The sequence below is a fragment of the Panthera uncia genome, assembly GCF_023721935.1.
Source record: "Panthera uncia isolate 11264 chromosome C1 unlocalized genomic scaffold, Puncia_PCG_1.0 HiC_scaffold_4, whole genome shotgun sequence".
In the NCBI taxonomy this organism is placed as follows: domain Eukaryota; kingdom Metazoa; phylum Chordata; class Mammalia; order Carnivora; family Felidae; genus Panthera; species Panthera uncia.
This window is the reverse complement of record NW_026057585.1, coordinates 2,563,241-2,589,650: the sequence shown is the minus strand read 5'-3', so window position 1 is coordinate 2,589,650 and position 26,410 is coordinate 2,563,241. Positions and strand designations below refer to the sequence as shown.

At 43.5% G+C, this 26,410-nt stretch overlaps 1 protein-coding gene and 1 long non-coding RNA gene across 8 annotated transcripts in view; one reads left to right on the top strand and one right to left on the bottom strand.

Moving 5' to 3' along the window:
- The window catches only part of LOC125912165 (uncharacterized), a 74,561-nt gene that overhangs the window by 30,969 nt on the left and 17,182 nt on the right, over positions 1 to 26,410 (top strand). The gene's annotated exons all lie outside the window — the stretch shown is intronic.
- NBPF12 (NBPF member 12) lies at positions 335 to 26,410 on the bottom strand. Of its 6 annotated transcripts, none has more exons than XM_049616430.1 (9): positions 25,954 to 26,410; positions 16,736 to 16,944; positions 14,733 to 14,832; positions 12,240 to 12,475; positions 8,550 to 8,601; positions 7,454 to 7,617; positions 6,655 to 6,810; positions 5,760 to 5,879; positions 335 to 486 (listed from the first exon to the last, which is right to left on the bottom strand). In XM_049616430.1, exons 2-9 carry the CDS (start codon positions 16,911 to 16,913, stop codon positions 431 to 433), a joined length of 1,062 nt encoding a protein of 353 aa, XP_049472387.1. In that variant the 5' UTR covers positions 16,914 to 16,944; positions 25,954 to 26,410; the 3' UTR covers positions 335 to 430. The 6 variants fall into 6 exon arrangements, with proteins under 6 accessions (XP_049472387.1, XP_049472386.1, XP_049472390.1 ...); XM_049616429.1 differs by lacking the exon at positions 25,954 to 26,410 and adding an exon at positions 17,326 to 17,489; XM_049616433.1 differs by lacking the exon at positions 25,954 to 26,410 and adding an exon at positions 17,326 to 17,488 and having other exon boundaries at positions 6,655 to 6,759.

The window sequence follows — 26,410 nt, the reverse complement described above, 5'->3', positions numbered from 1 at the left end:
TGAGTTATCTCAGTTCCCAGAGTGTGAAACACGATGTAGTTTTTGTACCTAACACCAGGTACTCAATAACCTTTAAATTTTTAATATTTTAAGTAACCTCTACACACCCAACAGGGTGCTCGAACTCAGGACCCCAAAATCAAGAATCGCACACTCTTTGGACTGAGCCAGCCAGGCGCCCCTCAATAACATTTAATTTTGGAATGAAGTGATGCACCTGGACTTTGTTGATATCACTCTGGGATGTAAATATAGTGGACATACTGAGTTTCCTTTTAGCTGGAGACAGTTTTGTGATTTTGATTTGTTAAAAAAAAAATGACAGGCAACAGAATGTATATAAAATAAACTCTATTCTCTGAGATTTCTGAATCTTCATCTTTCAAGGAAAATGGCCGTGTGCAGAAGAGCTGATGAATAGTCTGCAACGTCATTCTGACTTACTCTTGACCCAAATCCTGGACATTTTCTTCCAGCTGCTGCTGACTCCAGTTGTCCACAGAATGGGGGTGGGGAGAGGAGAGGGTTAGGGCATCTCGAGATTATCTGTGAATCTAGGTATTGGTGTCTCTTACGTAGTTATCAAATTTGCAGGCTGAAGGGCTGTGATTTCTGGAAACTATCCGTTGGGAGTAAAAACCCAAAGTGGCTGAGAAATCTGATTCTTAGAGGTGGAGCCCTCTCGCTTTCAGATTTGGGGCTTTCACTGTTTTGTTGTTTTAGTTTTTCTCATCAGTGGGGGAATGATGTTCATGACTGAGCTTTGTTGAAATAAGAACTTTTCATATTTCCACTCCTAGTTCTTACCTGAAACAGAAGGGGGGAAAAAAGCTAAGTTAAAATGAGAATCTTCTATTGGTTCTGCTGACACCAGAGGCTGAAGTGACAGCTAAGGAAGAAAAGAGGCCATGTGGAACCTGAATGCAGTTGGTGGAGAAGCCATGGTCGGAAACTACAGTCTGGAAAGAGTTGTACTAGCAGACTAGTGTTCTAGGACAAACTAGGACAAGTGTTCCGATATAAACCACTGCCCTGTGACGTGGAACACAAGGCCCCACCGCCTCATAGTGCTGAGAGCCCCACTCAATGCTGCTGCCAGTGGGTTAGCCAGATCCATACCACCTCCCCCCTCAGGATCAGTTTACTCTCCATTCTACTCTTCTGGAGAAAAATGAAGACCTTTCACACCTTCCAAAAGATGTGCCTTGCTTCAAATATGTACCGTCAGAAGCAGTCAGTTCTACAAATGAGAGGTTATTTTGCATGGAAATCTTGCTCCTAAATACATGTCTTTTTTTTTTTTTTTAAATAGGAGGGTGGTGCCAAAGGAAGAGTCCCAGAATGTGCAGGGTCCTCAGACACCATCTGTAATACTGTGGTTTATAATAAGAAATGTAAATTTGGTCTTTGTCTCAGTTTCTGGCAGAACTCCTAAACCGCTTGGAATTAGTCTTTTGATATATTAATACGTGACATTTAGAAAGTGCCAGAAGGATGGAGGTTGATTACCAAGGGAACCGACCATGTGACAGGAGGGTTGTAAACTTTTAGTCTCATCCCCCCTGACCTCTGGGGATGAGAGAGGGGCTAAAGATGGAGTTCGACCATCAACAGCCAAGGATTTAATCAATCATGCCTATGTTACGAAGCCTCCATTAAAAACCCAAAAGGATGGGGATTCAGAGAGCTTGTAGGCTGGTGAACACATAGGGGTGCTAGGAGAGTGAAGCTCCCAGAGATAGCATGGAAGGTCTGCACCCTTTCCCCAAGCCCTGCCACGTGCTTCCTGAGTTATATCTGATGTGGGAAACAAAGGTAGAAAGAAGTGTAAATAAAATTAAATTTCCTTATAACCTGCAGCCCACTGATAAATACTTGAGGCTGGCAGAGTGTGACACTCCTCCAGGAACTCCCTACTGTCTTAATGTTAATGCTTTGCTAGAGGGAAAACAACCTTAGCTTGACAACAGCTAGGCCTCCAAGTTCCCGTGAGTCTTCTTTAGCACACGAAAGTCCTTTCTGGGGTGCCTGGGTGGCTCAGTCAGTTCAGCGTCAGACTTCAGCTCAGGTCATGATCTCACAGTTCATGAGTTCAAGTCCTACATCAGGCTCTGCTCAGAGCCTGGAGCCTGCTTTGGATTCTGTGTCTCCCCCTGTCTGCCCCTGCCCCACTCGTGTTCTGTCTCTCTCTCAAAAATAAATAAACATTAAAAAATAAAAAAATTTAAAAAAACATATGAAAGTCCTTTTGGAAACTTTCCTTGTTTTTACCTTCCCCAACTCCCAAGCAATAACCAGTTGCTCTTCACAGTCCCAGTGCAGCTCCTCTGGTCCTGTCCTCGTGCTTTAATAAAATCACCTTTTTGCACTGGAGAGGTCTCAAGAATTCTTTGTTGGCCATTGGCTCTGAACCCCAATACTCCAAACCCCAATACTCAAAAAGTATTGAACCCCAATACTTTTAAACCAGTAATCAGAGCGCCTGGTTGGCTCAGTCCGTAGAGCACGTAACTCTTGATCTCGGGTTCATGAGTTCGAGCCCCACACTGAGCACAGAAATTACTTAAATAAATAATTTGAAAAACATAAAATAAACCAGTAATCTAGTAAGTAAAATATTTCTCTAAGTCCTGTGAGCCACTGTAGCAAATTAAACCCTAGGAGGGGGTTCTCAGTCAACTCTGATTTCTAGTCAGTCAGATGTACAGGTGACAACCTGGATTTGCTACTAGCATCTGGAGTGGGGGGCAGAGGAGTGCAGTCGCACAGGACTAAACCCCTAACCTGTGGAATCTGGTGCTATCTCCTAGTAGGTAACTTCTACCTCTGGCCATAGTATCAAGGGGCTATTAGTATTAGCTAAAGCCACAGGACCTATAAATGAAAGACCTGAGGCTAAAATCCATGCCTCAAGCCTTTTCACTAAATCTCTAAATTTAAGAAAAGGGAGAAGAAAGGCTCCAATCTGGAAAAAGGTAACAGGCTCTACAGTCTATTGAGTACCATGTTTAGGACAGGAATAAGGCTTTATAGAAAGTTTCATTTAAGTATTCTTGTAAAGAGATTAGAGAGAAAGAAAGAAATCAGAAAGAGAAAAGGGAAAATTAGCAAATAAAGAGCAAAGTTAAACCTTGGACTGATCCATTTATACTCCATATTTTCTTTTTTTCCAATTTTTTTTAAATGGTTATTTGTTTTTGAGAGAGACAGACAGAATCCAAAGCAGGCTCCAGGCTTCAAGCTGTCAGCACAGAGCCAGACGTGGGGCTCAAACTCACGAATTGTGAGATAGTGACCTGAGCTAATTGGACGCCCAACTGACTGAACCACCCAGGTACGCCCCTACACTCTGTATTCTGTATTCAGAGCTCCACATCAGGCCCTCTGCTGTCATTGCAAAGCCCACTTCAGGTCCTTTGTCTCCCTCTTTTTCTGCCCCTCCCCTGCTTGCGCGCACGTGCATGCGCCCTCTCTCTCTAAAAACAAACAAACAAAAAAAAACCCCTAAAAAAACCCCTCAAAATCTTATCTGAATTTCCTTTATCTGACTAGAGCAGAACATACCAAAAATACAGGTGCCACATGAAACCCTACTTCCAAGGGAGCTTCCTGGGAATTCAGCTGCCATGGAGACTGTCCATTACCAAGAGAATCAAAAAGTTCAATAGAATTTTCCATACCTTTCCAGTGAAGCCCTTTGTTAAATTGGTACATAAATTTTTACCTCTGGGTGTTCTGGGAATTATTAATTACTAAGCAATTACCACATGCATGTGTAAATGAACCTTGTCTTTTCTCATGTTTATCTATTGTTAGTTAATTCAAGGTCTCTGGACCATTCAAACCTAAGTAGGTAGAGGAAAAATTCCCCCCTAGTACTCTCTTTTAGGATTTTGCTTAATGAAAAGACTAATCAAAAGCAAAATTTTTCAAATTGCAACTGGTAACCATTAGTAGGTTGTCAAGTCAACACTGTAGACTTGACTACAGACTTTACTTAAAGAATCAGGAAGGAAAATACTAGATAAGACCCATTACATACAGTAAGGGCTTTTTTTTTTTTTAACATGACATTGGATCACAAAGAATTGTTTTTTATTGTGTCTTGTGATCAGAAAAATCCGAGAAACTGCTCTAGATAGACTGGTTATAGGTCTAATCTATATATCTACCTCTTCTTTTCTCTTTTTTCCATGCTATACAAACAAGCCTGTTGAGAGAGGAATGCAAATCCCATCAATGACTAGTGTTCGGCTTTCCTAAGAAACTGTACATCTGGGATGCTTCTGTATTGGGTGACCGTGGTAGACTGACGGTCCTTCCCTTTGGTAGCCACATATTTGAATCACCTAGGAGCTGTTGAAAACTAATATCCCAAACACACATGAAACCATTTTAATCAGAATCTCTAGTATGGTAGCTAGGCATTTGTGTTAGGCAAAACCAGGTTCTTATAATGACGTGATTTAAAGCTACTTAGGAGACCTGCCCTATTTCCCATGGTTCTCTTTGTTTCTCTCTAGCTGTCCTACCATGGCTTCTTTCCCATTGGACCTAAAGATTTTAATCTTCCTTCTTATGGTCTCAGGTGAATCTCTCTCTTTCTCAATTGGATTTCCAAGGGAAAAGTTTCCTTCTGTTTATCTACCTGGGCCTTTACAAACCTCGCCTCTGCATTTCCTTTTTCCAAAGCTAATTCACCACAAAGGCCCCCTCCTGTCAAGTAGCTAGGCTTTCCTATGCCTGGACCTGTCAATCATGGGTAAATAATTTACAGGTAGGGTCAAGGGTGCTGTGGGATTGACAGAAACTCCCAGGTCCTTCCAGTTCTCTGAGTCATCAGCCAAGTGGTTCTAGTAATCCGAGGACAATCCTATTCAGAAGAGTCCTTCGAAAAAAGCAGCACAGGCATGAAAAGGTAAATGGAATCTTAGGTGACCTAAACTGGCCCCTAATAGATTTGGCAGGGATATCTACTGAGGTGGGCATTGCACACAGCAAAAACTCAAAAAATATTGAGCCTGGTGTATAGGGGATAGGCTGAAGGTATTTTGCAGGTTTGTAAATATTTTTGCCAATCTGAAGGTAATTTGGTTTGGTTTTGCTTTTCTCCTCAATGGTAAGAGTTGGAAACCATAAGGTGACTGGAATGTTATCGTTTGAGTGCAATACATAGTTTGTATTTTGTATCAATATTTTATTTTCTTTATACAAAATACAAGTTTGTCTTTTATTACCAATATAAGCTATACTTATTTCAATTTTTTAGTACTTTTATTTTCATCAGTTTGAAAATTGGGGTTTTGCTCTTTTAGGCTTATGGCACCTTTCTGGTCCTCATACTTCCTCAAAGACTACTGACTTAGAATCTAAATTCTGTTTCCTTGCTCTTTCAGCATTCTAAGACAGAGTTTATCTAATTTTGGCAAATTTTACTCAATCAAAATAAGTATTCTCTTATGTCTTCTCACCTCTGAGGACTGTTCTTTTCTTCTAAGCCTTGCATTAGTGAGGTGTGGTTTGTACCTGAAAGGTGAATTTCCCAGAGCTATTCATTCCTGGAGCCTAGAGTCTGGGGACCTGTAGAGGGAGCACCTAGGAGGTAGCCCTCACCATATCGAGAAAAACTATGAGAATTATGAGTCAAGAGGCTTTGGGTAGCTGTGGCCTCCCCATCATCTTTTGTTTCTATAGCTGGGTAAGGCAAGAGAAAAGAAAGCTCTGAGAGTGACCTCCTCTTGTGGTTTTTGACCACTTACCTCTGGAAATACGATTCAGGTGAGCCAGAAGGCTCAGACTTTCTTTCCTGATATCTCTGTTTTCATTGTACAGCTGGGCAAGGGAGTCCAAGCTCTCCCTGTAGAAGTCAGAAGTATATCCTATTGCAGGAAATAATTAGCAGTTTAGGCAAGTTCCACACATTTGCTTAAGATAATGCTTTCTGCAATTCCTTTTCCCCTTCTGTCTCAGCCCAGGAGAAACCTCTGGGGACTCAAAGGTTGGAACTTCAGCATTATGGGGCAGAATTTTCACCAGGCCCTGAACAAATGCCAGCTCATTCATTTGTATTATCACACCCAACAGCTGAAATTATGAAGGAGACTTTTCTCATTAAATAGTTGCTCCTTTGATATGGAAAGGGGCCCAGTCACTGTTCTGGCCCAGCCAGAGACTGGGAAATGATGGCCTCTGCGTGAGTGCAATGTAAGAGGAAGATGTGTGGAGAGGAACAACCTTGAGAACAATGAAGGGTAACCAAGACATTAGGGAGGGGGGTAAGGATGACAGCAGCAGAGACCCTCACTCTGCTGAATGAGTGCTCAGCAACCTGGGTTCTACTGAATGACTGCACAAGAGGAGAAGAGCAGCAGAAAGTGTACAGCTTAGGAGTCACAAGAAGGCTTTTGGAGGTCAGATAACTCTTAAGATGGAGGGACAGCTCAGTCTTGGGGCAAACCTCTATCTGAGCCTATTTACTCATCTAAAAAGTAGGAATGTTAATACCTGTCCTATTCTCCCTAGTTGGGCCATTTGTAAGAATAAGTGAAGTATAAAGCATGTCAAGTTCTTGAAATCTGTGAAGCCCTGCAACACATTACAAGTCCTTAGAAAGATACATATTGCCAGAAGCAGACAGACTTGGGACTCCCCTACCGTCTCCTTGGTCAGAAATGCTGAGATGATGTTCCAGCTTTTCTTGAAGGCAGGCATTGATGAAAAGAATTTCCCTCAGGTGCTGGTGCAGGTTCTGGATCTCATCTTCTGCAGCCATTCCACCAGGACAGGGAATGAGGTAGAAGATGGAGAATCCTTATCACTAATGGGGTGGCCAAGGGCCTCTCAGCAAGATCCCTGCCTTGCACCATTCTTCTGCCAACTTCCGCTTTCATCAGGAAATACCTGGGAACCACCTTTAGGAGCCTGCAGGCCTTCAAACAAAGCATGACCCAGTGCTAAGCAAACTCCACAGGGCCACCTCCCATACAAGGATATGGGAAGTATAAAGGAGGTTGATATAAGGTGGTAAAATATGGAATCAGCCTTCAGAGTAGGGCTTATCTAGTACTGGGAAAGGTGTGGCCACCTCTTATATAAGACTTTTGGGTACTAAGGAATGTCTCTACTAAATATCTCTCCACCATCATCTCTCCATTCTCCAATCTGGCTTGCCTAGACTCCATTAGCTTGCAGATGCCAGTGGGGGACAGAGTGACTGAGATGAGGTGCGGACCACGAACAATGCAACAAATTACCTGACCCACCAAGGACCTGTATTTGAAACTTGGTCCGAGCTGCGCGTCCAGCCTGATAGCTTTTTCAAGGTTAATCTTTAGGGCCTGCCTGCTAGATGGTCTCACTCAGCCTAGACCAAGGTGGTAAGCATGTAGAAACTATTGGAGCTTTATTCTCCAGGCTTGTGTTCCTTTATTCTCTTTATAATGGAAGTACTCACTGGTGACTTCCACAGCAGAGCTGGCTTCCTGCATGTCAAGCAGGAAGGAACTGCTGCGGGGAAGCTGGTGAGAGTCATGGCGACTGGAATGAGTCAAATACTGTTCATCTAGTGAGGCTTCCAGGGCTTCATTCACTTCTTCCTCCTGGAGCCCCCTGCTGAGCCTGGGGAGGATGGCAGGGAGGTAAGACAGGAGATTAAACTGTGGCAACCTGGAACCACAGCTTCGCAGCTGGTCCCGTCTGAAGCTCCTGGAAGCCATAACAGAAAGCAAAGAGGCCATCTGGATGAGAGAGAAAGCATAGCAATCCACTTCTGACGGGTTCATGAGCCTAGAACTGGGACAGAAGGGGGCAGCAGGTGCTCAGTGTACTGACCTCATAACATGTGGATGAGGAAGTAGACTCAACTATTCTAAAAGGCACTTATGACACACAGAGACCTAGAATATTGGTTTTAAAATGCTGCGGACAAATTTTGTTTACTATCGTAGGAAGTCGTCCACTGAATGCTGGCTCCTGAGACCAATGTCTCAGTTTGATTTTTTTTTTTTTTTTTTTACCATACACGTTTTTAGAACACAGACACCAGGGATCTCTGGCTAGTTTACCTTTATGTCAGACTGACTTTAGCTAACTAAATTTGATGAATTACTAAGAAATGGTAACCAATACAAGAACTTACCGTGAACAGACATTGTTTAAAAGGGCACATCATTGGGGCACCTGAGTGGCTCAGTTGGTTAAGCATCTGACTTCAGCTCAGGTCATGATCTCACGGTGTGTGAGCCCGTGCCTCATGTCTGGCTCTGTGCTGACAGCTCAGAGTCTGGAGCCTGCTTTGGATTCTGTGTCTCCCTCTCTCTCTGCCCCTCCCCTGCTTGTGCTCTCTCTCTCTCAAAAATAAATAAACATTAAAAATAAATTAAAAAAAAATAAAAGGACACATCACTATATGATGAATGAATGAAATGGGTACAATTAGCGGTTTCGTTTTTTTTCCCCCAGATCTGGGACTTTGGCCTCTTGGTCGTTTATTTCTGGAATCTTCCCTACACTTCACCATTCTATTATCAGCCCTTTTGTTCTTCAGTTACCTGGGTGCCAGTGGCTCCTGTCTATCTTCATCCTTCTTATCATTGTGATTTTCTGAGAACCAAAAAACAGAAAGAGCTAGTCAGAAATTGAGCAGATCCCATTTCACACATTACAAATATTAGGGCCTATATGATCAGGGACGTAATACTCTACACGTTTGTTTAGAATGCTCTGGCAGAGAAGGCTTAGGACTGTATCTTCAGAGAAGGAGCCTGGCAGGCTTTCTTGAGCAAACTGGACAGTAAGCCTTTGTAAGGGGATTTTGTAGAATGCTCTGGCAGAGAAGGCTTAGGACTGTATCCTGGTGTGGTGAATAATCACCATGGCATCTGCTACCAAGTCAAGGCAAAAAGTTTAAAATGTCTGCTGTTCACCAGTGCTTGGAATACTTGTTCAGTTGCCTTCTGGACTTCTCCAGTTGTAACCTTCATTTTTGCCCCATAGCAGATGGCTAAACTGCGGTTGTGTGTCCTATTAGGCTTTCATAAAGAACTCACTGCAGTCTCTAAGGAGCAAAAACTTCTGGAGAAACCTCCTAACCCTTCCAACCCAATGACTGGACAAAGGCACCTGTGCATGTCAGCGAGTGGAGAACATGAAGAGAAACTTCTCTTTTTTTCTTTTTCTTCTTTCCTGACCCGGCTTAGAGACCAGCCCAGTTGCAGAACTGCCTAAACCTTAAACCACAAAAGAGAATCTAGCTCTCTGATCAAAAGAACTAGGAAAACGGGATCTCTTGCCTGAAAAGTGTGAAAAGTACCCCCATTTATTTTCTATTTCTCAATTTTCTTGCCTCCTTGCTCTTAAAGTAGCCCCAGTCATTCAGAACTGCAATACAGTGAGGGGGCACCTGGGTGGCTCAGTCAGTTAAAGCATCTCTGACTCTTGACTTTGGCTCAGGGCATGATCTCATGGTTCGTGGGTTCCAGACCACCCTCCCTACCCCTGTCCCCCAGGGTCAGGCTCCATGCTGACAGTGCAGAGCCTGCTTGGGATTCTCTCTCTCTCTTTCTCTCTCTCTCTGCCCCTCCCCGGCCCTTGTGCACTCTGTCTCTCAGAATAAATAAACTTAAAAAAAAAAAAAAAAGAAAGAAAAGAAAAGAAATAAAGAAAAGCAAAACAGTGTGAGAAGAGAAATCTCTGAGAGAACTCACTCTTTCTGAACAGAGGAACTGGGAAAAGGGACCCTGGGAAACTGGAAAGTATGGAAGAAATACCAGAGAGAAGAGAGTCTGGAAAACTGTCTATGAGCTGATAAAAGTCTCAGGGCTCATCCCCAGAATATGTGTGGAATAGACCCAAGGAATCATGGCAAAGGATGAGAAAACTGAGTTACCACACAAACCAGCAACTAGTCCAGAAGAAACCTAAGGAATGTATTTGCTAGACTGACCAAAACAACGTATCAAAGGCAATGAACACTGATTTGACATTGGATACTACCTGTAGAAGGTGAGGCAGAATTTGGTCTGAACCTAATGGGGTTGATTGCCTGCTAAAAAAACAATTCCAGAAGATTTTAACAGGACCCAGGGTCTTACAATACAATATTCAAAACGTCCAGAGGACCCTATAAAAGTACTCAACATAATAAAAACATTATCATTTCACTAATGAATAAAAATCATTTGACTGAATTAAACATCTACTCAGAAAATAAGGAATAAAAAGGAACTTCCTCAAATAAGTTGGAAACATTTCTTGGCTGGACCATGCCTACTCATGTTTGCATTAGGAGACATAATTTTTTTCCTCTGTTGTCAGCAGTTACTATCATAAAATAAAAAACAAAAGATTCATTTGTTCATTCAAATATGAATAAAAGAAACAAAAACAGAAAGGGAACTTCCTCAACCTGATAAGGTACTATGATCATTAGAAAACTCAATATTAATAAGAATATCAATTCTTCTCAAACTTTTCATAGATTGAAAGCAATGTGACTCAAAATCCCAGAAGGATTGTGTTGTTGTTTACAGATAATGGCAAGCTGATTGTAAAATTTACATGGAAAAGCAAAGAACCTTGTTTTTAGGTAGAGTGTTCTTAGATATAACTACAAAAGCATGATCCATAAGTTGTACTTCATAAAATTAAGAAATTCTGCTTTCTGAAAGATACGTTAGGAGAATGAAAAGATAAGCCACAAACTGGGAGAAAATATTTGCAAGTTAAATATCTCATAAAGTACTTGTATCCAGAAATGCAAAGAACCCTCAAGACTTGATAATAATAAAACAAACAAATCAATTTTAATATGACAAAATATGAACACTTGGTTCACCAAAGATACAAGGAGAGTCAACGGGCATATGAAAAGAACCTCAAAATTATTAGTCATCAGGGAAATGCAAATTAAAACCACAATGCATGGGTGCCTGGGTGGCTCGGTCGGTTAAGCATCTGACATTGGCTCAGATCATGATCTCATGGTTCATGAGTTCGAGCCCCACATCAGGCTCTGTGCTGACAACTCAGAGCCTGGAGCCTGCTTCAGATTCTGTGTCTCCCTCTCTCTCTGCCCCACTCCCACTTGTGCTCTGTCTCTCAAGAAAAATGAATAAACGTTAAAAGAAAAATCTGTTTTAAACCACAATGCTATGCCCTCCCCACACTTATTACAATTGCTAAAAAGACAAAAAGCAAAAGAACAACAACCTGAAAATATCAAAAGTTAATATTGGGGAACAGCTGTAACTTTTACACATTGCCAGTGGGATCTGAAATGGTATAGCCACATTGGAAACCAGTGTAGCAGTTTCTTCTAGGTTAAACGTGCATTTACCACATGACCCAGCAATCCTACTCCTAGATATTTACCCAAGTGAAGTGAGTGAAAACATATTTTCAGGGGCTCCTGGGTGGCTCAGTTGGTTAAGTGTCCAACTCTTGGTTTCTGCTCAGGTTATGATCTCACAGTCGTGGAATCGAGCCCCAAGTGAGGCTCCACACTCAGTGCTTGGGATTCTCTCTCTCTCTCTCTCTCTCTCTCTCTCTGTCCCTACCTCTCCCTCTGCCCCTCTCCCCCACTCATTCTCTCTCAAAATAAAGAAACAAACATTTAAAAAACCCCACATATTTTCACACCAAAACCTGCAGGTGAATCTTTAGAGCTATTATTCATAATAGCCCCAGACTGGAAATAATCCAAATGTTCTTCAGTGGATGAATGGATAAATAAAAGTGGTACGTCCGTATAACGGCACAGTACTTAATAGTAAAAAAGGAAACCAACTACTGATACATTCTGGAGATGGAAAATCTGTAGGGACAGAAAACAGATCCAGTGATTGCCAGTAACTGGGGTTGGGCACAATGGCTGACTACACAGAGGCACAAAGGAACTGTGAGTGGTGATGGGACTGCTCTATATCTTGATCGTGGCAGTGCTTACAGCACTGTATGGATTTCTCAAAGCTCACAGAACTGACACTACAGTGGGCTAACTCAGTGTAAATCAATTATCCTTAAAAGAAAGAAATGTCTGTGGGGGCTCACCTTGGGCCCAGGTGAGTCCCCCTAGGTAGTTCTACCTAATAGCATCACTATCAATAGGCTGAGAAGGGCACAAAACAGCTGGACAACTGGCTAAAATGTCACTCTTAGAGTCACGTGGAAGCATGGAGACTTATGTGAGGCTAGGACCTTGGGAGGAGCTAAGGGTCTCCAGAACCTGTAAGCCAACTTACCAGTGATGAGTTTGCTGGCAAGGCTCTCTGCCAGCTGGCTTCCTTGGGCCAGCTGCTCACAGAATCTCTGTCCCTGGTAGTAGGGAATGTCAGCACTCCTGAGGAGGCCCTCAAAAGACTTGACTATGCTCTTCGTATGCTGAATGAAAAGATAACAGACACCTTTCCCTTCTTGTATCTTCTGTCGTAAGTGGGTCAGTTCTCGGGCATGAGCCTGAATTAGGGTATCATGTTTCCTAAGGTAGGAAAGAAAAGTAAAATATAACAGTGCATGTAGTGAATGATAGGTTGTGGGAGTTTCAACAGAGACATCTCTTAGAATGCCCCTAAGGAATTCCCCAACTTGAATTCTTATACAAGTCATGTGACTTGGCCTGCCTGTGGCAGAGGGAATGAGGAAACAGCATTGGGTTTGTTTGTTGTTTGTGGGGGGCCGGGCCCGGTGCCAGGCTGAGACCGGGTCGAGCAATGTTCCCCGTTAACTCAAGCCAACCCGGTGGTCCCCCCTCCCATTCATGTGGGAGGCCGGGCCCCGGCGCCAGGCTGAGACCGGGTCGAGCAACGTTCCCTGTTGACGCAAGCCAACCTGGTGGTTCCCCCTCCCATTCCCCCACTTTCAAGGGCATACGAAAGCTTTGTCAAGGCTGAGAAAGTTAATTCCTAAAGCCTGTGGTCTGCAGGTGTTGGCAGTAATGCTACCTCCCTTTTTCTACCCCGAGTCAGATAGAAACAAACATGGGAATTGTGTTTTGCTAGCAATCTTATCAACAAGGTCTTGTGACCTGTCTAGAAAATGCACAAGAAACACAGAACTAAATGTTTTGGTGGGCAGCAATTATGTGAAACCTGTTTATTCTTAGAATGACCTAACCCATAAGAGTCTGGTTATAAAAGATTGTGTACAGCAACAATAAAGCCGTCACTTGGGCCATCAGCCCAGGGGACCCTCCTGTTCCCAAACTTTCTCTTCTCTCTTTTCTTCTTGCATTCCCCTACCCTCAGGACCCTGACCTCGGTGTTTGTCGCGCCGGCCGCAACAGTTGTTTTATTAGCTCTGTTTTGAAAAGATGCCCCTTTAGTTCCTCAATTCAGCCCACATCCATTTCCATGGAATATATACTACCTAGCATTATACAGAAAGTTGCACGCACACATGCACAAACCAGATACGGAAGTGTTGGATGGGTACGTGTGGTGTTAATTCAAAGGATGAAAAGGAAAATCAATGTAAAGGTCAAGAAGGATAACATTCTTTTGAGTGACGTGAAAAGAAGTAATAATCAGTAAGGAGGCACTTAAGAGTAAATAAAGTTCTGAGTAACAATTACATCACTCTAAGTGGGTTTTCACCATTTTCTAATTATACAAATATTATGCACAGATTCCAATCTAAAAGTGTGAGCTCTGCGAGGCTAGAGACAGTGCCATGTAGTACCCAACTTACAGTACCCAACAGAGTGTACACACACAAGTAGGCATTCGGTTAATACTTAGAACCACATAATCCTAAAGCTGGACTAGATATTTAGGTCTACCTCATCTGATGCCTGAATCTCCTCCCTGCTGTCTACTAAATTATATTCTACAGATTGTCTTTCAAATTCTATTCCATAGAGCTCTTAAAAAGTGTCAGAGTTGGTGAAGGCATAGACTAGGGAGCAACAGAGGCTCCAGACCTATGCCTTCTTCAATCAAGTATCTCTGCTTTAGGAAGTTTTATACATCTGAGCTTCTCAGATTCCCTTTCAACAAAGGGTTAAAAGACATCTGGAATCCCACAATCTCCCCTATATTTGAAACAATCTGAGGATGGACAAGGCTAGTCCTCAGCACATTAATAATCCATTTTCCCAGACTGCTTGATTATCTATCTGCCCAACAGCCCTACCAGTTAGTACTCCACATAGTATGGTACTTAGAAAAAAAATCAAAGTTGAGAAGGAGAAACATTTTTATCATGAAAAAGGCACTTTGGAAAACTTGGGAAAATCTCTCTTATGGTAGAAAATGTTAGTCCATTAATGACAACTACCACTCCCGTAAAAAATAAAAGTATAATGATTACAGAAAATATTTGTTGAGAGCTTCATATGCATAGGAGATGGTTTTAACCTGTAATCATGTGTCTCATCTTCATAACCCTCTGAGGTAGATACTGTTGGTATTTTTATTTTGCAGGTGAGGTAGCTGAGGTAACTGAAATGCAGGAAAGCTGAGTGAATTTGCGCAAGGCCACCCAGCTGGAAGCCACATTGCTGGTATTCCATCCCAGGCATCTGTCTCCATTTTATTCTTATGCTATTTAAGAGAGAACCCCAGAGACCGGACTGTTCTCCCACCCATTCCCACAACCCCACCGGTTGTCTTTGTCTGGTTCTGTGCCTGCCAGGTACTCTCCTGCCCTTCTCCTTGCACATGCGCTCTCTATACTAGCAGCCCACAAGGCCCACTTAAGACCGTAATTCACACCCTCCCGCACAGGCACCTCCTTACCCCAGCCTTGCAGCTGGGCTCCTCTTCTCTGCCAGCTCTCCCTCAAACCGCGCTCCCTCCTCCAGCACGGATTCAATGAGGGCTTTGTGCTCTTCACTCTCTGAAAAAAACAGACACAACTGCCTCAGTGGAAAGCTGGACACGCTGCTCTAGTCACTGCCTTCACACGAGGAGGCAGGGTCCACCCCAAGGACAAATGTAACCCCATTACCAGGCTCTCTGCTGGGATTTCCACATTTCATTCCTCAATCTCCCAGGCTACATGGCACTTGATTGCTCCCCATCTTAGACATGGGGAAAGAGAAGCTCATGGGCAGGTAACTTGCTCAACTGGATTCAACTGGAATGAGACAATCCCTGAGGAATTCACATCCCCTGAGGTCTGACTCCAAATCTTGGGCCACTTTACCAAGCTTGGTAGCCTCTGAAATAAACCATTAACCTGGGGCGTGAAGTAGTGATTTCCTGCATTTAGGATGTCTCCGAAGATTGTCGGACTGATGGTTCTCCCACGTTGAGAGTTTCAATAACCCCCTCAATAGTTCAAAAATTTAAAAGTTTATCTGGATACAAGGGTGTAAAATGTATATGGAGGGGAAAAAATCTGAAAGACGTATGTTCAAATGCGAACAGGTGTTGTGTTAGGTTAGAGAGAGAGAATACACGGTGCTTGCCATTGCACTGTCCTAGGTTTTTGAGAATTATCATGTAATCATCACAACTAACTGCAAAGGCAAATATTCTTACTACCATCACAGGTGAGGAAACTGAGGCACAAAAAGGATAACTTCGATTTGGACCCAGAAGTCTGGCCCCAGGGTACATGCTCATAATCACTGTACTGTATTATCTTTACACTAAGATCTAGGGCAAGATCTCTTTACTAGCTCCAAAATATTTGTTCTACAATTGTGATTTTATAATAAGCAATGTAGAAAAAAAGCCCTTTATACTTCCACACCCCAAAGCTCATCTTTTTCTTAATAAGTAGGCTTTTTTAAAATTTTTTCTCCATGTAAGTTGGATAAGCACATTTCATCCTCTACTGATTTACTGAAAAATTGTAGGAATTTGAAAGCAAACTCAACTTCAATGTCAGCAAGCATCCTCCTCTACTGTTCCTGTCTCTCATGTGTCCTCACTCCATCATGTTTCCTTCAGTCACTACAGCTTCCCACTGCTACCCCCCCACCCCCCAGGACAAACACGTGTGAGACTGTCCAAGGATTTCCAAATGTGAAAGCTGAGCATGGAGAGGGAAGGGCCAGCTCCTACACAGACCTGGTCTGCTGGACTGGAGGCCTCACCCACTTAACCTCGTTCTCATTTTGGCCCTGCATCTCAAAGCCCAGATCCTGGACCAGCTTGCTGTCTGCAAAGTTCATATTCAAGGGAGAGATCAAAAAGGTGTTATAGAGTCTCTGATTTTCCTGGAAATACGTTCAATCTCACAGAGTGTAAGGGGCGGCTTCCTGGAACTTATATGGGAAAAGAATCTGGCTCCAGGCATCAGGACTTCCCTCGGTGTTTGCTATTGATGTTCTCATCTCCAGGTATCTGGTTGAGTGGGAAACAGCTTTAAGCTCCCATAAGGCAGGGAGGGTAGGCTATTACACTATTATGCTAGTATGGCTAGCACAGTGCTTTGCAAACGGGTACTTAGAAAAAGTTGGAACTGAATCCTGAGATATTTAAGCCAACAGTGTTACTATATGTTTATAGAGTCTGATACATGTTCCTGAGAGAGAAAAGACAGTTTAATGCCTGAACCCACAGTTTAGCCTCTATGCCTTCCTACCCTCTCACTATAAACGTCATTCCTTTGTGCCTCAGTGTTTCCATCTTCTGCAAATTGAGAGTAACATATCCACTTCTACTTTTCCAGGGGTATAGTCAGGATGAGATTTATTTTGATGGAGAGAGAAGAATAAAGTTTGGGGAGTGTTTAGTTTCTGAGGGAAGATGGGCAGTCACTCTGGTGACTGTGACCACACTGGGCTTACTGTATTTCTGCAGCTGGTTGGCCAGGGAGTAAGCAGTAGCCTTGGATGTGAGGAATTTCTCTGTGAGGTCTCGGAAGCTCTGTTTGGTTTTTGCCAGCTGGGAGAGCAAGTACTGGTTGGTTTCCAGGATGCTCATTTCTGTCCTTGGATCAGAGAAAGTGGTGAGAGATTCTGCCATGCTGCAGCTGTGGCAGAAGTAGAGCCAGAACCTAGGAAGGAGAAGCCCAAACAAATAATCATAAACAAGTGAATAGGTTATGGTGACAGTTGCACTGCTGGTAAATTACTACACACAGACCTCGGTGGCTCAGTTGGTTAAGCATCCAACTCTTAGTTTTAGCTCCGGTCATGATCTCACAGTTTGTGAGTTCAAGCCCTGCAGTGCAGAGCCTGCTTGGGATTCTCTCTCTCCTTCTCTCTCTGCCCCTTCTTCTCAAAATAAATAAACTTTAAAAATTTTCTTAGAAATCATTGTACTGTACAACTCTAATAGGTGAGTTTTATAGTATGTAAATTATACCTCAAAGTTTCATTAAGGGGAAAAAATGGACTTAAACACGCTAAAGTATGCAGATGTAATTCATACTTACTTTGGGGCTAAACTCTGTCAGCATTCCACAACTCTTAAGAATTCTCAACCACAAAAATAAGGCATAAGATAGCAGAGCTCAGAGCCAAGGCTACCATGCGCAGCTTAGGCTCTGATAAGAGTGCCAGAGGAAGCATCCAGCCTGCCGGGCAACTGTCTGGAGTCACAATAACAGAACTGGAAAGTAGGGAGTGTCATGGAATCTTAGAAGCCCCAGTCTTCCAATTGCTGAGGCCATACTGATATATAAGATCACCTGGTCTGTTCTGAAGGTCACCACCAGTGGGGACCACCCCATCCCCAGCAGCCATTTTCAGTATTTGTGTGGCCATGTACTGATACCACAGACTTACCTCTTTCTAAAATTTAAGGATATTTTTCATTGTTTATTCTTGTAAGTGCACAGAAAATATGAAGGAATCAATATTTTCCCAAAATCTTTCATTATCTTAAGGACTGTCCTGAAGTCACTTCACTTTTCCTTCATGAAAAATTTAAAACTTTTAGATAGTCTTGGTGTTCTTTTTGCTTCTCTAGTTTTATTCCACACTGGTTTAATATTATAGGAAAAATTTCTGAGTATAACTCAATGTGTGGATAATTAATTTATAAGGATTTCTATCCTGTATCTCAATTTTCTTCTTGCCACAGGCTTATGTTTGCTTCTTTTCTCTCACTGAGGAAGCTTATTGGCTTTGCATTAAACTTGAAGTCAAGTTTGACATCCTTCTTCCTAGCCCCACCCTCTTCCTGTATGTATGGATTGCTTTGTGTCATAATCTTTATATACCTATTTTGTTGGGTTTTAAAAAATTATTTATTTATTTTTGAGAGAGAGAGAAATAGGGAGCAAGCAGGGGAGGGGCAGAAAAACAGGGAGACAGAATCCCAAGCAGGCTCTGTGCTTTCAGCACAGAGCCCCTTGAGGGGCTTGAACTCACAAACCATAAGATCATGACCTGAGCTGAAACCAAGAGTCAGACAACTGAGCCACCCAGGAACCACTCTATGTATGTATTTTGGGATTGTCACTTATGAATTTCATTCTAGCTCCACAGGGTATCTTTCCCACTTGTCAAAGTTACTGAAAGAGTTTTTGTATATGTCTTTGAATGCATGTTGTGGCCACCTTGGGCTGACTTATAAACTGATGTTATTCTTCATGTCCAGAGCTGTTTTTGTAGAACACTGATTGATAGTTTGTGTTGACCCATATCTGTCGACTTGCGGTTGTATTCTCAGAGCACGGTAAAAATCAAGGTGATAGGTCAATGGTGGTTACTGGTGGTCCACATCATTCCTGTACAATGAGATTTAGTGACACAGAGGCTAAGGTTTTATTTTTATTTATTTATTTATTTATTAACATTTATTTATTTTTGAGACAGAGAGAGAGAATGAACGGGGGAGGGTCAGAGAGAGAGGGAGACACAAAATCCAAAACAGACTCCAGCACAGAGCCCGACATGGGGCTCGAACTCACAGACTGAGAGATCATGACCTGAGCCGAAGTCCTATGCTCAACCGACTGAGCCACCCAGGCACCCTGAGGCCAAGGTTTTAAAGAGCCACACAGGTAAGAGAGAAAGTGATCCTTTGACACCTTACTTCCTACAGATCATTTTCTTCCTGGTTTTGTGAGCCTGACACTAGAGAAACTTCTCTGGAGTATCTGTCTCTTCCCTTTAGCTACTTTGCTTTTCCAGGCTAGTGGCCCACACATGCGTGACCATGGCCACCTCCATCTGTGTCACTGAACACTCATGACCAAGTGAAAGAAGACCAGACAGACTACCCATCCCACTTGCCCACTTGCAACTAGGCTATGTGATAGTATTGGTTTGTGAGATGTCTCAAATTAAGTGACTTCAGTCCTTTTAAATGTATTGAGGCTTCTCTTATGACTTAGTGCATGTCGATCCTGGAGACTGTTCAAAGTGCAGTTGAGAGAAATTGTATTATTCTGCACTTATTGGGTAGAGTGTTGTATAGATGGCGGTTAGGTCATGTTATTTAAATCTTCTATTTCCTTGTTGGTCTTCTGCCTGGATCTTCTACCCATTATTGAAAGTGTGGTATTGAGGTCTCCAACTATGACTGTTCAATTGCCTATTTCTCCCTTGATTCTGTCAGTTTTTGCTTCCTGTACTTTGGGACTCTGTTAGATGCAAATGTTTTTATTAGTAGTATAACTTCCTGATGGATTAGGCTCTATATCATTATAAAATGTCACTCTTTATCTCTCCTAGCATTTTTTGTTTTAAAGTCTCCTGTCTTTTTTGTCTGGTACTAGTCATTCCAACTTTCTTATGATTGCTATTTGCATAATTATGCTATGTTATATGGCAAAAGAGATTTTGCAGATGTAATTAAGTTGTCCTTAATTGGGGGTTCTTATCCAGGTGGACTGACATAATTACATGAACTCTTTAAATCTGTGTCTGGGTCAGAGAGATTCAAAGCTTGTCAGGGATTCAATGAGGGAGAAACTCTTCATTGCTGCCTTTGAAGATGGAAGGGGCCACAGGCACAGAAACCAAATCCTCAGTCCTACAGCTTCATAATTAATGCTACCTACAAACATAAGCTGATGATTTTAAAAAAATTGTTTTTAATGCTTATTTATTTTTGAGAGAGAGAGAGACAGAGTGCAAGCAGAGGAGGGGCAGAGAGAGAGACACACACAGAATCTGAAGCAGGCTCCAGGCTCTGAGCTGTGAGCACAGAGTCTGATGCGGGGCTGGAACCCATGAACTGCCAGGTCATGACCCGAGCCAAAGTCGGATGCTCAACCGACTAAGCCACCCAGGCGCCCCCCCCAAGTTGATAATTTTTAAAAATACATTTATAGTATGTGCTATACAGAGTCAGACAGACTCTGTCTCCATGCATCCTTCTTTTCTGCTTTGTACTTGCACATTACTATATCTGTCTAGATTTAGGAATAACTGCCAGTGCTTCATTCAGCCTTTTCTCCTTTTTTGCATGTGCTATGGCTCTCTGGAGCCAAATGGCACCACTGAGGGGGCTGAGCACAGGGCAGCTGGCTTTATTGTAAGCCACAGGCTCCTGATTTAGACTCTGATTTTCACCCGCCTACAAGGCGCAAGCACACTCCTCACAGCTTCCTGTCAGCAATATATGGATTACTGCCTAAAAGCCTTGCCCTTCCCTGGACCTGTAATGTCTTTAGTATTATTGGGGTATCTGGCCCACCCCAGAGCTACTCTCCTTCCTGGAGGTTCAGTTACTGCATCCCTACTGCATAGTGAGAAGCTACCAGGTGGCCAGCCGGAGGCCCAGCATGCAAATCAAAGTTAAATGATGATACTTTCTCTAGATCACTTGGAGTTGTAGGCAAATGTGGCAAGGATATTATTTCTAAATGTTTTACACTACAGAAACACACCAGAACTTAACTTCCCATCTTGGAAGATACAACCTGGAGGAGTGGTTGTTATACTTCAGGCCAAGCTCTAATCCTTCCAGAATCACAGTTTGGCCCCCAAAGCTGTCAACCTATGGTTCAGACAAACTCTTGACTATCTTTTATTCCAAAATAATTGCCAGGTTCCCTTTTTGTTGTTGTTTGACAGCTTCTAGATGCTAGATCTCTGCGTAGACTAGATTTACAAATCTAGTAAACAGTCCTGTTTACTAGTAAACAGTCCTGTTTAGTAAAATAAACAGTCCAGCAGAGGTAGTAAAAAGGATTACCGTTCTAATCTTGCATGCACAAAGAGTCCCACAGATGCTCTGCAAGGGCAGCAAATGAACTGTGTTAGGGTCAACAGCAAACACACACATTGGCCAGGAATCAAACCTGGGTACATGAAGCGACAACTACTGCCACTGGACTATCAATGGTCTGAATTCAAGGTTGCTTGCATAGTTCATAACATTCCCAATAGTTCAGGTTCAAGATTCAGTGACCCCATAGCTCCCAACTACACTGAGAGCCCTTCTGTTTTTGGAGGTTGGTCTGTAAAGAACCAATTGGAAGAGAACTACACTGAAAGAGGCTAGAAATTCCCAGCTGACGTCTGCAATCCAAAATTGCCCCTGAACAAAGGTCTCCATGCTCCAATGGCACCTTGGAGACATGACTACTAAGAATTCCTCTAAGACCAAGTTCTATGACATTTCCTCCAGGAACTTCCTCAGAGGAATCTTTAGTGGTCTTTATTCCAGCTGCTACAGAACAGATTTGAATTAATTCAGAAGCCAGAAGGTCAGGCACACCAGAGTTGTTACTTCCTAATTTCTGAGCACAGGCAGAGGCTGCTTGGTTCTTTCATTATGAACCCATGTTTCAAAGCTAACACAAGTATAGTGCCCACTGCCTCAACTGAACCCTGTCCCTGGAGGTTGGGCCCTGCAAATCTTCTCCCATCACCTCTCAGGGTCAGTATGGTCCTAATGGCCAAGGGAGAGAGGACTGCTCTTGGTTGATTAACTCCTTTGATCAGTGTGGTCCAGATGCCTTCAGGACCTTGATGATTGGGAACCAACATGTTAGGGTGGTGCAAACTTTTGGGAATTTATCTTCAAGGAGTAAGACTCAGACAAAGCACAAACTTGGTCTTCAGCCACCATATGTGTTGCTGTATATTTTTCTATACTTGGGAAGTAAACTAGCGTCACCATTTGGAACACATGTAAGTGTTCTCCAGCCATCCTACCCTTGTGTGTATACCATAGAGAAAGTGTTTCCTGATTCCATGATGAGACATGAATAGGAAAGATCTTTTTAGCTGGTAGTGTTCAGGAGGTGGGAACAAACCAGATGCCTGTAAATGTGGGAATAGATAATAAACATGGTAGAGACATGCCACAGTATTCTATGCGGCAGATGGATATGATGAACTAAATATTGAAAACAGTAATAATAGGAAGAATTAGGAAATAGAAAAAATATTTATGGAATAATCTTATTGAATCAGTTAGAGCTCAGTTTAGAAAACTATTGATTTCACCTTGGAAGGGCTGGCAAAGTAGAACACAGGTGGAAGCACTGGTACATGAAATTCAATGCCTTTCCTACCTGCTGCCTAGGAGTCAGGAAGTTTTGACTGCTGCCAATACCACTGCCTCACACACACTCTAAATTGGTGACTAGCCGGGGTGCCTGGGTGGCTCAGTTGGTTAAGCGCCCGACCTCGGCTCAGGTCACGATCTCGCGGTCCGCGAGTTCGAGCCCCGCGTCGGGCTCTGGGCTGATGGCTCAGAGCCTGGAGCCTGCTTCCGATTCTGTGTTCCCTCTCTCTCTGCCCCTGCCCCGTTCACGCTGTGTCTCTGTCTCAAAAATAAACGTTAAAAAAAAAAAAATTAAATCGGTGACTAGCCATGAGAATAAGGCTGCCAGCCACGAGTATCTCTAAAGAGTCATGGTTCCATAACCTTGCTTGCCATCAGCAACAGCAATAGGAAGATTGCCTCTCCTCACTTTTGCCAAAAACACATGAGTGGATCTAATCGGTAGAACATAATTTCTACCCAGAACCCAGCCTGCAAATAAGTCTGAGAAGTATGATTTTTAGTTTTCTAAACTCTTCAACTAGAAGGAAGGTGAAATGGATTTTGAATGAGCCAATCCACATTTAAAGTGGTTCTAAGCCAATCCCCGCTAAAGGGAGGACCACATATTTTTTTAAAGACACACACATTTAAATATGCAAAGAGAAGTTAGAATTAAAGGACATATACTAAACTCCTTAGAGTATGTGCTCCCAGGGGTGGGGTGGGGGGATGGGAGTGGGATGAACCAAGAAAATAATGAAAGACAACAAGGAGGAAAGGGCATTCATTGCTCAGGGCACCCACCATCAAGTGTCCTGAATTAAGGAACAAAGTTAGCTTTATCCTCTGTACCCGGGATCTATGAAATCCATAAACTAATCAGTGACATGAAATTTCAAAAAATGCAATAGGAAAACAAAATTCTTTCGAAACAGACCAGTTAAAATAGGCAAGGAGAAATTATTAAGGACAAAAATCACACAGAGGTAGTGGAAGTGAAAACAACTCTCAGCAATCTCCAACCAACACTAAATACAACCAATTATAATGGATCCAAATCCCCTCAAAGTGGGTGTAAAAGTAAATTTCAGCTACAGCAGTGTGTTAGACAGAAAAGGACTACATAGGGGCGCCTGGGTGGCGCAGTCGGTTAAGCGTCCGACTTCAGCCAGGTCACGATCTCGCGGTCCGTGAGTTCGAGCCCCGCGTCAGGCTCTGGGCTGATGGCTCGGAGCCTGGAGCCTGTTTCCGATTCTGTGTCTCCCTCTCTCTCTGCCCCTCCCCCGTTCATGCTCTGTCTCTCTCTGTCCCAAAAATAAATAAAAAACGTTGAAAAAAAAAAATTTAAAAAAAAAAAAAAAAAAAAAAGAAAAGGACTACATATTAAGAACAGTACAATCTGTACCAGGCTAATTGTAAGCAAAAAAGTGAAAATATGACTCTTAAAGACAGAGGGGAGGGGAAAGTTTTTAAACTGGTTGAAGAAACAATATTTTAGCGTCTACAGGAAACATCAAATTGTTTTTCCCTGGCCACCTTCTCTGGCCAAGATGGCGTCATGAAGGAAAGAAATCTTGGAATTTTCACTTTTATTCATCCTGTATAGGTCTCTGCAAAACTTCACAGTTTAAAAGCAGGGCTGTTTGATCCTTGGTCTTCTCTAGACACTCAAAAGAAGCTTCAGAGGTGAGGAACTCAGTTACCACCCAGATTTTCCTCAGTAACTCAGCACATACCCAAAGATCCAGCCTCCTGAACCTTCACTGGGTGAAGAACTGGTGAAAAAATGGGAGGAAAGGGTTTGGGAAGTACTCAGCAATGAGAAGGCAAAGAGATAGCTTTAGGCAGGGAGGGAATTAACTTTCCCTAGGTCTACATTAGCTTAAGGACCAGACACAAGAGCTGATTTTTTTTTAAGATTTTATTTTTAAGTAATCTCTACACCCAACATGGAGCTCAAACTCACAATCCCAAGACCAAGAATCGCATGCTCCACCAACTGAGCCAACCAGGTGACCTATTTTCTGATGCTTTTCTAGAAGTCTATTAATCTACTTGGAAAGAGATTTCCTCCCTACCCCCAGAATTAGGCTCTTTCAAATCAGATATTTTGATTTGAGTGCCATTACTTTACTTTACAGTGCTGCCTTACAGAAATACCCTGGGACAGCCTTTGCTACAGGTATTTTCTATATGCTACCTCTGTTTTCCAGAGAGAACTGCTGTGTAAAGCTATTTTAGAATTGCTTTTTCAAAGTCCTTCCAGACACTCTTTCTGATTAGACCTACTCCAGCAATTGAGAAACAAGCATCAGTGGTTCACTAGTAGAATTCTGGCCTTCTATGCGGGAGGTCTGGGTTCCATTCCCAGTCAAAGGAGGGTTTTCCTTGCACTTTTATGTGCCCAGTGTTCTCTCTGTTGGATTATCTATTGCACTAGCAGCACAAGTTATTACAGGGTTGAGGGTCTCAGGAGGCAATGCTAAAAAGAAAAAAGGGCAACTATACCCCCTTAGGTTAATTCCAGAGCAAAACACACTGAGGTCTAAACAAGGGATTTTTTAGAGCTCTGTCTTTGAAAGGACAGGTTAGTATGGTGGGTCCTTTTGAATACTTGAAACCAAAGCCATTGTTACTTTTTTTCTGCTGGCAAATATCTGGAATATAGTGTCATCCGGTCACTGATTAGCATGCTGGATCTTGGGCTGGGCTGACCACTGAGCAGTGTCTCACTATAGAGTGACTATCAAGAAATGGGAAGTCCAGGAAGGAGAGAGGCTGTGCGGCCCAGCAGACACCCTCGTGGCTGGGGAGACATTAGCAGCCCAAGGAAAGGTTGTGTGGAGGAATTGGCATGGACATGAGGGAAGCTACAGAGAGGGGCCTCAGACTTTTCTGTGCGGGTAGGCCCTAGACTTCGGTGGTACTGGCAAAATTAAGGACAAGAATGAGCCCCAAGTGGAGAGCAGCCTGTACAAGAAAATCATGTTTATTTTACACTCCCCCAAGCAAGACCTTTTTTTCCAATGTTTATTTACTATTTTAGAGAGAGCGCGCACAAATGCAAGGGACGGGCACAGAAAGCGGGAGAAAGAGAATCCCAAGCAGGCTCCGCAAGGCCAGCACAGAGACCACCAGGGGAACTCGATCCGGTGAACCCTGAGATTAGGACCCAAGTCACAATCAAGACTCCCACGCTGAACCGGCTGAGCCACCCAGGTGCCCCATCTAAGTAAGACTTTTGGTACGTGGCTCATTTTTAATGCTTACGTATTAGCAGCACTTGGGGGAAGGCCATGACTATCACTGGCTCTGGAGCTTTGGAGGAGACTCTGGAAAAGGAAGGCTCTTGGAGTCATCTGGTTTGTTTAAGCCAGTTTTAATCGACTCTTTTCCTCAGCAAAGAGTGGACGAGGTTGCCTAGGGGAGGCGCCCCGCCTTAGACCCTGGGGTCCCTAACATCCCCCAAATGATTCCGAAAGACAAGGGACGCAGCAACGGAAGTGGCGCGGACTGAGACGGCTTTCGAGGCAGGCTCCGTGCCCCTAGACTGGACTCGGGTCCCTCCCACCCCACCTCCCAGCCCGCCGCGCCTGCACTTTCCACCTACTTCAGCTGCTGCTCTGCACGCTCAGGGCCCACACAGAGTGCTCTTCGACGCCGGCCTTCCCCTCACGCCACACGCCCGCTTTGTCCGAAAATCCTGCTGCTGCTTTTGTTAATTGCCGTCTCGGAGCCACACAACCGGCTTGCTGATTCGGGCAAACGACTCTCCCGACACAGGCGGGAAGAATGACGCCACTCGCGACCCCCGCTCCACTAGGACTTCGGGGTTTGGGGCCTTTACCCTCGGGACCCGGGGCTGGGCCGCCGTTGAGACTTTCTGGGCTCTGCCCGTCAAACTAGCCTCTTCCGGGCCCGGCCTCCAGGGTCAGGGGCAAGGCCGGGCCCCCTCGGCGTTCTGCGCCCTCTCTCTCCGTCTGCCGCGCCCCGCACCCTTGCGTGCGGCCTGCGGATGAGCCCCCCGACGGCGGCGTCGATTCAGTGTGTCCGGCGCCGGCGACGCG